Source organism: Fundulus heteroclitus, chromosome 12, assembly GCF_011125445.2.
Source record: "Fundulus heteroclitus isolate FHET01 chromosome 12, MU-UCD_Fhet_4.1, whole genome shotgun sequence".
Taxonomy (NCBI): domain Eukaryota; kingdom Metazoa; phylum Chordata; class Actinopteri; order Cyprinodontiformes; family Fundulidae; genus Fundulus; species Fundulus heteroclitus.
This window is the reverse complement of record NC_046372.1, coordinates 22,204,651-22,216,255: the sequence shown is the minus strand read 5'-3', so window position 1 is coordinate 22,216,255 and position 11,605 is coordinate 22,204,651. Positions and strand designations below refer to the sequence as shown.

The 11,605-nt window shown below is 40.7% G+C and overlaps 1 protein-coding gene across 1 annotated transcript; it reads left to right on the top strand.

Moving 5' to 3' along the window:
- The first annotated feature begins 2,182 nt into the window (after positions 1–2,182).
- Positions 2,183–9,638, top strand: LOC118564767 (GTPase IMAP family member 8-like). The gene is made up of 4 exons (XM_036143720.1): positions 2,183–2,264; positions 3,265–4,452; positions 6,224–6,244; positions 8,041–9,638. Exons 1-4 carry the CDS (start codon positions 2,183–2,185, stop codon positions 9,636–9,638), a joined length of 2,889 nt encoding a protein of 962 aa, XP_035999613.1.
- Positions 9,639–11,605: the final 1,967 nt, after the last annotated feature.

The window sequence follows — 11,605 nt, the reverse complement described above, 5'->3', positions numbered from 1 at the left end:
GAGCCTTTGAAACAAACCAAGCTACTCCACGTCTTTGGGATGTTGAAGAGATTTTTCTGGCTGTGAACCAAACAAACTTTGACCGCAGCCACTCCTGACTCGTAGAATATTTATAGCAAGTTATGACATTTTATGGTGGTGCTGAAAGTTATCTCAGGTTGGAATTTAACCCTTTAATGATTATCTCTGCTGTACCATCTCATCTAGGCTACAAATCAGATCTTTTTATTTCTTCCAATTATTGCACAATTGCTTCGAATTTGAATGGATGAAATAAATAAAATGAGGAAAACAGGTGGAAGGACCGAAGGCCCAAAGGCTTCAGCAGCTGCTGGACGATTGACTGTCCTGGGAACTGAAGCTGATTACTAAACAGTTGGAATTTGTTTACTTTATTAGTCTTTTTAATGATAATACTGTATTATTTATGAGAATAAATACTGAAGCTGCCTTACAAGCGTTTTTGAACTGTGGGACTTCTGCAGAATCCGTTCTATTTGAAATTTAAGTTCTGCTCAAGCTCTTGATTGTAGCTTTTAGTCACGCTACAATCACAATCAATAAAGTGTATTTAAGAGGGATTTTACCTTGTTAAAAGCTGATCATCATACCAGTGCAAAATAATTTATGTGTATAAAATGAGCAGAACAGTGGGTCCAAAGTTTTTTGTGTGTGTGCCTTAATGAATATGCAGATCATATGCTAATGACCAAACCCCACAAATTAATGGGAGGGAGATATGCAAATGTAAATACTTAGCACCAGCAAACTGACTGCGGTGCCGTGTTTTGCTTCTGTGTTTTGCATATTTTAATGTCACGTGAAAACTCACACGGTTTGATGGCATCTGTTGTCAAAATATGGATTCATAATCTTCATTTAGGGAATATTTCATTTAAGATAAGTGTAACTGAAAGTTATAAGCCTATGGCTCATGAGCATATTGTACTTCAGAGACCCAATTGTAGCGAAGCCTTCAGTTACAAAATGAGAGTAAAAACCACTCTGTTTATATGTGAGTTAGATGTCAGGCTCTCCTGACAGGAATCCGGGCCTAGTGCCAGTAAATGGTGATTTTGGGATATATGTGACACATGACACTGAAATCTTTGGTGAAACTAATAAATTAAAGATTGTCTACCTTCCCTGAACGAAGATAATGAGAATGTTATACATGCTTCTCGCCAGAAAGCTTTTAAGCAGTAAAATACTTTAAAACTACTGTTTGAAATATATTAAAACCTTTTTTTCTGCATTGTTCTCACAGTTCCTGAGAGCGGCCCCAAATTAAGGCGGAATAGAAGCAAACAGTTTCTGCCACCCAAGAGTAAGTTTGGGAGGACTCCAGGTTGTGTCCCTGAAAGACGTCTGAAGAAAGATCAAGATCCAGTTATCAGATCACTAATTGATATAAACTGCACACTTCATATCCCCAGATACTTAACACACACATGTTAATTTACCAGTATTCAGTGTTAATACAACTGGAACCTTTAATAATGGGTAATACTGATGAAGCAGAAAAGAAGCTAACTGGAGATAAAATGTAGAAATGTCTACCTTGATGCTATCGGCGATAACAGAGCAACAATCAAAGGCATGATTTCTCTGTAAACCTAACATAATATTTGCAGTTAAATGGAGTTTTTTTCATAGTGACTTCTCTTGGGTCTTCTTTGCAGTGTCAGAACTGAGGCTCATCCTGCTGGGGGAGAGCTGGGCCCTAAAGAGTGAAGTTGCAAACTCAATCCTGGGAGCAGCTGCTTTCATCCCAGAGAAGGAACCAAACTACTGTAGCCAATTCTCCAAAATGATCCAGAGGACCAAAGTGTTGTTCATCAACACCCCAGATCTACTTTATCTGCAGATTCCTGAAGACAAACTTAAAGAACACGTAGAAGAGTGTGTGAAGCTCGCTCATCCTGGACCTCACCTGTTTCTGTTGGTTGTACAGCCTGAAAGTTTCACAAAGAAGCACAAAGAGAGGTTCTGTCAGATCCTTGAACTCTTCAGTAATCAGTCTTTTGGACATTCACTGGTTCTGATAGAAAGATCCAAAATAAAAGATCCAAATTCAAATACAGACTTAGAGGAACTGATAAAAAAATGCAAACATAACTCATTCATTTATCAACACAAGGACATTCATGAGTTGCTGAAGACAGTTGGTGACATTGTGGAGATGAACAATGAAAAGCATTTAATCGTCGACCATCCCAGCATCAAGCCCAAAAAGGTTCCATTGGGTTCAGCTTCCGCTGCAGGTGAGTTTGACATAAAAAAATATCTACTTTATATATTTAATAGTTCTTATTGCTGCTTGTAAACATCACTGCAGATATACAATTTTAAAATATTAATTAATTCATTAATAGTTGCAGCAGACACAGAAAAGCAATGCAGACATGTTAGCCAGGAGTCACATTTTCAACTTTTAAAGTCATTTCTACCTTATAAGACGCATGCAATGTGTTACAGGTCATTACTTTTTCCTGAAATTCAAACAAATGCATTAATAACATAAATGGTTTCCATCTATACTGAAGAAATACATCAAAGTATTTTGCTTTATTTAGAGACAAAAGGCAAGTTCTACACATTTTGATAGAGATGTACAGCCACTCCAGACACTTTTTAGAGACACTTTATTAGCTTAAATATCATGTCTAATATCTGAAAATACCAGACGTGTTCTGTATGTGGTTTAAATCAGGGCAATCTTCTTGAGTCTCTGTTCCTCTTTTAGAAGAACAGTAACACAAACGCTCACTCACATCAACAAACACACATATATACTTCACATAATATTTTCCTTTCACCCTTTCTCACTCTGCACTATTATTTATGTTATTTCTAGAACATAAAACATTAAAATAATTAAATAATAATTAAACGTATTAAATATGAATATAAGACAAAGATAAACAACTAATGTGACATTTTCAAGAATGCAGCTGCAAACAAATCAGTAATGTTTAAGACAATATGAATAGAGCAAGTATATGTAGCAGCAGGATATGCCTTTAAATGTTTAATGTGAAATGGTACAAATAAAAATAAAGTAGAACAGCGATTAAATGGGAAAGATGTCACATCATTAAAAGTTTTATTAGAACCATATGTCATTTATAAATATGCATTTTCTAACATCATCTGCTAAAACCATATCACATAGTTCAGATTTAGAACAAGCAACTGACAACCAGCATCTTTACGGAGTGTTTTCATTTAATTCTCATTGTTGAAATGTTTGTTGCTTCACAGGTCGCGGTCTCAGGATTTTGCTTTTTGGAGAGACTCAATCAATCAAGACACAACTCTGTAACTTTATCATTGAGAAAAAAAGTGGGAAGTTACCAACATTTTATCAAGCCAGGCCAGATGAGCACGGTGTCTGGAATGGGAAGTTATTGACTGTAGTAAAAACCCCAGAACTTCAGGCTAAAAAATTCCTCAAAGAGGAGCTGAAAAGCTGCGCAAACCTTTGTCCTCCTGGACCAAATGTTCTGCTGCTCTTAGTGAAACCTTCAGACTTCACAGAGAAGCAACGGCGGACTCTGAAGGCCACCCTGAGTTTGTTTGGAGAAGAAGCCTTTAAGCACTCAATGGTCATCCTAACTAATGAGGAGAAAGACTCAAGTTTTACTCTTAATTCTCTAATCAGAGAATGTGAAGGCAGACAGTACAACCTGGCTGAAAATAATCACCAGAAATTAATGATGAAGATTGAAGACATTGTGAACGGAAACAAAGGTGCCTTCCTTACCATCACCGAGGATGATCAAGTCTTGAAAAGTGAACCAGCCCTGCCTTGTATCAACCTGGTTCTGTGTGGGAGGAGTGGAGCAGGGAAGACCTCAGCAGCCAAGGCCATCTTAGGTCAGACTGAGCTTCATTCAGCCTCCAAGATATCAGAGAGCGTTAAAAACCAGGGAGAAGTCAGCGGACGTTTGGTTTCTGTGGTGGAGCTGCCTGCCTTGTACGGAAGATCAGAGCGAGAAGTGATGGAGGAATCATTCAGGTGTGTCTCCCTCTGTGATCCTGAGGGGGTCCACGCCTTCATCCTGGTCCTACCTGTGGGTCCCCTCACCGATGAAGACAAGGGAGAGTTAAAGACCATCCAGGACACATTCAGCTTCCGGGTCAACAACAACACCGTGGTTCTGTTCACTGCAGAGTCGGATCCTTCACATCCAACTGTTGTTAAGTTTCTTACGGGAGATCGGGACATCCAGCTGCTCATTCAGACATGTAGAGGAAGAAACCTTGTTGTCAACAGAAGCAACATGAAGCAGTCATCTATGATAGATTATGTGGAGAGAATGAGACAGCAATGCTACACAACAAAAACCCTGGCAGAAACCTACAAGGATAAATTCATACAACAACAGAACATCATCACTGGACTAAAAGCCCAGCTTTCAAACCAGACACCAGAGGAGGTCTTCATTGGTAGGTACTGTACTCAAGAAAGTTGTCAGCTGAACGGTTCTATGAACAGAACTGAGTAATAAACTTTATCAGAATATTCCAGCAGAAAAACAAAACTTGCTAATTTCCCACAGATCGTCCCTGGTGTAATAAACCTGGTCTCAGAGCACTCTTCAGACTTTTATAACATTTAATGATCATTTAGTACGTGGGGCATTTTTAAAAAGTACCTAAAAGCAGGAGGCACATCCAAAAAAGCATGTGGTATGGTCCACCACTGTGCCTGTGCCGGTTCATTGTGTGCTGTTGGGGGGTATATCTAGAGTGTCCCCAAGTAAAGTAAAGGAAGGTGCAACATCCCTTGTAACTAACAATAATAATACATTTTATTTAAAAGCACCTTTTAAAACATGCAAGGACGCTATGCAAGAGTATATCAAAAACAAATTGTGAGGATAAAATATATTAAAAGGTACAATGAACAGGTAATTACACTGAGGAGGCATTCTTGAGCAGGTGGGTTTTGAGTTTAGACTTGAAATGATAAAAAGTGTCAGTATTGCAGATGTCCACAGGGAGAGAGTCCCAGAGTTTGGCAATAGAGAAGGAGAAAGCTCTGCTTCTATGTGTCCAAAATGATTTTGAACTCTATTCTGAATCTAACCAGGAGCCAGTGGAGCTGTTGTAGGACTGGGGTAATGTGATGAAATGAACAGGTTTTGGTAATAATGTGAGCAACTGAAATCTGAACCCCTTGAAGCTTATGGACAGTTATATGAAACTATGGATAAGAACTGATGCAGAGTGAGGGGAAAGGAGACCATGGAACCATCAACTGAGAGAGAAAAACTGTCAACTTTGGATAGTACAGATTTAGTTACTACAAGGAGGGTCCTTAGTTTTAAGAGGTTAGTGTTGAACCACGATTTTTCTCAGATAAGTAGGCAGTGAGTGTGGTTGTATAGAAATTGAAAATTGAACTGAAGCACTTTAGTTGAATCTTTAATGAGGAACGTTATGTTCTGGTACAAACTCAACATCTATTTTTGATTATTTATATATCGTTTTCAAACAAAATCTGATCAGTTCCAGATAGAAAAATCTCTATGAACAGCGGCCAGATTTGTGTAAATACACTCTATGGAATATTAGACAGATGAATAAATGTGCAAGTGTCTGTCTCATGAATAGTGTGGCTGAACACATTAACAAGACTAAGATCACATACCAGATAGTAGAAATATAAGTGCAGGGCAGCTTTAACTAAAATAAGGAAGGACAAGGGTTGATATTGGATAATGTAGCAGTTTAATAAACTGTAGTGGTCAGCAAAATTAACCTAGGGACAATTAGTGCAGCCTCATGGAAAACAGAAATAAACAAAACCCCTTATAAACTGAAAATCCGGCAAAAAAATTAATCAAAATTCACTTATTGAGTATTTTTTCTGGAACAAAGCAGTCTTAGTATTAGCGATTTAAACGTTGCAGGCCTGAAACAGCGTAGTTACCTCCATGGAGTTCTAAGATGGCATCTACCAGCACGACCACGCATAACCGTCTTTGGAGCGATGGCAAAAAACAAAACCACAGCTCCAGCTCTGGTTCAAAAAATTGACTCAATGCAATTCAATTTTATTTTTATTGCTCCAATTCACAACACATGTCATCTCAAGGCTCTTTCCAAAGTCAGATTCCATCAGATCCTCCAGGTTGGTGAGAAAGTTTCCTCTCTAAGGAAACCCAGCAGGTTGCATCAAGTCTCTCCAAGCAGCATTCACTCCTCCTGAAAGAGCGTAGAGCCACAGTGGACAGTCGTCTGCATTGTTGATGGCTTTGCAGCAATCCCTCATACTGAGCATGCATGAAGCGACAGTGGAGAGGAAAACTCCCCTTTAACAGGGAGGAGAACCTCCAGCAGAACCAGAACCAGGCTCAGTGTGAACGCTCATCTGCCTCCACCCACTGGGGCTTAGAGAAGACAGAGCAGAGACACAGAAAGCACAGAAGCTCACATTGACCCAGGAGTACTTTCTATGGTAGATGGTAATAAAGGATGATCTGCCTCCCCTGATGATGTCACAGCTAACAGAACGCCAGACCAGGTGTACTTTCTATGAAGAGAAAAATGACAGAGGACAAAAAGTTAAAAGTAGAAATAACAACAAACAATGCAGATTGGAGAGCAGTAGGAGAACTCAGCAGAGAGAGAGAAATAGACCCTGATGTCCTCCAGCAGCCTAAGCCTATAGCAGCATAACTACAACAGTTTACTGTGGTTCATGGGTAAGGTCCGTCTCATTAGCTTCCAAAATCCACGGGAAAAAATCCTAAAAACACGTCTGTAGCTTCAGCTACTTAGCTTAAAAGCATAATCAGCGATAGCATAGAGCCCAACTTCCTCCATGAATAGCTGCTGGCCGAATCAACGGTAAGGCGCAGCAGAGTGCTGACACCTCCATCACACTCCCACCTCTCAGTAATCACAGCCAATCAGATTGTATAAACTTGATACTGCCTTTGATTGAACAGTAAGGTATAAGTAGCCAAAATGATACATTTATGGAAGGAGTAAACCATGATTATTTGCAAAAACATTACATCTACTGCATGTTTTAATGATAACAAACGCATATGCAACTATTCTAATGTGCAAGACCATCATTGTGTGTAGTATAAAGCCTAAAATGTTTAAGAGTAAAACACAAAAATAAAGGTAAATACATGGTAAATTGTAGAGGCTAATGTGAACAGACCTGCCATGCATTGTACTTAAGGAAATGTGTAAAGTGAATGGTAAAGCTGGGCGTACACTGTACGAGTTTTTGCCCTTTTCTGGACGATTCTTCAGTCGTGCGAGAATTTTTTGTATCGGGCCGAGTTTTAGTTTGATCATATGTTCTGCATCGTGTAGTATACAGGAATCGGACGGTCGGATGAAAATCAAACGTGTCTGAAATTCAGTCGGCAGTCGTGAGTGATCGAGAGCGATCGTGAGCGCCTCCTGCTGTTGAAGCGGGAGCAAACAAGGAAATTCTTCTTCGTCTTCTCAAACGAAAACACAGGAGTGAAGAGAAGCATGGCGGCGGTGCGTGTGACATGGAGTCAAACTACAGAGGAGTAACTCGTAGAATAACCAAGGCAGCGCGTTTCGTTCTAGTGAGCCTCATATTTATCAGTGAGCATCGACACATCCGCCTTTTTCTTCTTCTACTGTTTACGTTTGGCTTCCGGGTAGACGAGTCAGAGTAGCGACATCTCTCTACGGGGCTGAGTCTGACGTTTGGTTTTTGAACGTACAGTGTGAGCAGTCAGATCATCAGAGCATTGCACAGTAAGAACAGATATTGTGAGCTGTGAACTTTTAAACCCTGTGGTTTTGTCATGCAGTTTGAGCTGTATATGAGTACCACGATTAAAAATATCGTACAGTGTATGCCCGGCTTAAGGTGTTACTTGTGCATATAACAATATGACCTAAAGGGTTACATGATATTCCTTATTTTCACAAGTTTTAATCATTATGTTCATCATCTGCTTGCTGACTCAGTTAATTTATCTTCTTCGTATTTGGACAGAGTAAGCTCACCTGTCATCCTTCCTATTACAGGGGAGGAAGAGAGGCAGAGCTCTGCGTGTCTCAGGATTGTTTTGCTTGGAAAGACCGGCTGCGGAAAAAGCACATCAGGAAACACCATCCTAGGGGGAAACTACTTTGAAGCCAAGCCATCCCAACATTCAGTCACAAAGCGTTGCCAGAAAGCTCAGGGCATAGTGGACGGTCGTCCTGTGGCTGTGGTCGACACCCCGGGCCTGTTCGACAACAGCTTGAACCAAGAAGAAGTTCAGGAAGAGATGGTGAAATGCATTAGTCTTCTGGCTCCAGGACCACATGTCTTCTTGTTGGTGATGCAGATTGGAAGACTTACGCCAGAGGAGAAAAAGACATTAAAACTTATAAAGGAAAGTTTTGGGAAGAAATCCGAGAACTTCACTCTCGTCCTCTTCACTAACGGAGATAAACTGGAAGGTCATCATAAATCTATTGAAGAGTTCATTGAAAAAGATTGTGATGAATCCTTTAAGAAGCTCATTGCTGACTGTGGAGGAAGATACCATCTCTTTGAAAACTACAACAGTCAGAACCGCACACAAGTCACAGAGCTGATCACAAAAATCGATGCCATGGTGCAGGAAAACGGCAGCAGATGCTTCACCAACGACATGCTGCTGGAAGCTGAAGCAGCGATCCGAAAAGAAATGAAGAAAATTCTGAAGGAAAAGGAAGAAGAGATGAAGAAAAGGATTGAGGAACTACTAAGAAGACATAATAAAGAAAAGGAAGATATGGAAAGGAACATGACAGAGGTAAAATCAAAAACTGAACAACAAATTAAGGAGAAAGACATAAAAATCAAGGAAATAGAGAAACGTCTGAAAATGGCTGAAGATGAGAAAGTGAAAGACCGAGCTAGGAGACAGGAAGAGGAAAGCAAACTGAAATTTGAGAGAGAGGCGTGGGAGAAAAAACTGAAAAAATCTAAAGCAGAAGTAGGTTTCCAGAGAAAAAAATCTGTGCTGATGAAACATGAAACTTGGGACAAGGAGATGCAAACGTTAAAGGAGAAACACAAACAAGAAGATGTACAGAGGCAAGAGGAGGAGACAAGACTGAGAAGAGAGTATGAGCAGCTGAAACAAGACTATCAGAGACAGAAACAAGAAGATCATATCAGAAAAGAGAAGGAGGCAAAGCACAAAGAAGACCTGGAGGAGAAGTATAAGAAGGAAGTGGAAAGATTAAGGGAAACATATGAGGAAGAAGCCAGAAAGAAAGCAGAGGAGTTTAATGAATTTAAGGAGAAATACAATCAAGAATTTGCAGCTCAGAGACAGAAGTATGAAACACAGCTGAAAGACAGAGATGACAAATATGATCTGCTAAAGGCCCTCAAAGAGCTCAATGAAAAGCAAAGCAGAACAAAGCATCACAAGCAAATGGTCGACTTGGTGAAATGTGTCACCAGAAAGAAAGAACATCTGAAGACAATAAAGGAAATGCTGACAAGGCATGAAGAGCAAATGAAAAAGGTGAAGAATCTGCAGGAAAGAGAAAACCTGCAGAACATTCATGAGCGAGAAATAGACGAGTTGGTCCAGCATCTTCTGGATCATGAAGATCCAAAACGCACCTGCTCTATTTCATGAGAAGCATCAGAAACCCATAACTTGATCCAAACTGTTCTCTAGAGTCCGTTGTTAACGCAACAATAACCAGCAGGTTCTGTCTGTTCTGGGTTTTACCAGAACTTTGAGTTCTGCAAAAGAACATTGAGAGAAAAAAAGGTAATTGTGAGCAAATTTCTGTAAGTTCTGCCTGTTCATGTTTTTCTGCGGTTACAGAAAGCTCACATCTGCATCGTTAGTCATGATCGTGATCTTTATAAGGCTGGGAATCTTCATTTAAAGAAATTAAAATAATGAATGAGAATTTACAGTGTTGTGCAATCAAGCCATGTGGCAAAAATCAGACTGAGTTTTAAGCAAAGAAATTTGAGACTTTTACAGGCACCAAGGACCTGCCCCCTCAGCAGGGTGTCATTGCTATGAAGCCAAGTTCCTCCAGGCTCATATTTCTCTTTGCCAGTGGACCCTCGAGGAGAGAGGAGTCCACACTAGGAAGACCAGCCACCGATGCGGTCCGCATGGGCCTCAGAGACTCACAAGCATCTGCAGGGTCGAACCAAACTGAGTAAAGTCTGCTTTAAGTGAAACTAACATCATAACAGAGTCAGTGGTGGTCTTTCTAAGCTGTGCAGGAGAAAGCTGACCTGGGAGCCGAGCCACTATCCTGCAGGAGGGCAGAGACCCCATGCTGCGGTCAGGCCAGTCGACAGCTTTGCCAGGGCCCGGGACAACACAGTCTTTTTTGGCCCCCCCTCTACACCTGCCGCCACCACACACACACACACACACACACACACACACACACACACACACACACACACACACACACACACACACACACAATAAATAGTCAACTTAACTGTATACTTCATTTTTTTGTCCTCCAAACAAGTCTTAGATGACTTCACTTCAAAAATGTGGTTAGACCCTCTGAATCTGCTGGCAGTTCATTTGCCATCCCTGAGAAAGGCTTCCTTTTTGCCGTTAAACACACAACATACACTCCATCAGAATCAGTCATTTTTGTTGGCCATAATGCGAGATCATTGAAATTAACGGGGTGGTCCGTCTCTGAGCAAATATGCTCAGACTATCTGATCGGGCAGTAAGCCACTGTTATCGCTAGGGATGGCTCTTTCTGTCTCCTCCTCAAACACTCGCTGTCTCTCCCTCCTGAAACAAGATGTTGCGACGGGAGAACTGCTACGTTGTCCTCCTTTCTCTCTGTCCACCAAGCTTCCCGCCTCAGCTGGCTCTTTCAGACTGGACCTGGACCTCTACCCTCTCTCTGCTTTCTCCTCATTTGGCGCTAAGCTCAAAAACACATTGCTTCTTACCAGGCTCTGGACGGGCATCATTCCTCTGCAATTCCGTTCCTGAACCTGTTCCTGAATCATCCTCAGTTTTAAAAATATATTTACTCATAAAATCTCTCAAGGCTTTGGTGTCATCTTCTCTTTTCCTCTTTTCTTTTTTATGTGCCAGACTTCTGAGAACCTGACATTCTTAGTTTGCAGCGGAACAAACTTTCAAAGTTGCAGCCAGACGCTGTCCTAATGGTCAAACCATTTTATGTTGGGGTGGGGGGAGTTCTAATGGTCCCTTATTTACCTAGCGTATATATATATATATATATATATATATATATATATATATATATATATATATATAATATATATATTTAGTTACTCTAATATTAAATATTTTTCACACAAATATTTTCTGAAAAATTACTTCTGCCTGTATTTTGTCAGCCCCCCCCCCCCCCCCCCCCCTTTTGTCCTGGGCCTGGGACAATTGACCCGTTTGTCCCCTCTGTCAGCGGGCGTGGCTGCGGTTGCTGCTTCCACATGCTGAGTTTCACTGGCCTGAAACCCATGTTTCGAGCTAGCCGCCTGCCCTCGCTGACATAACCAGTAATTCACTGTAACCAGACGCCAGTCGCCACAACAAGAGACAACGGGAGAGGTTTGGGAGAGAAATATACA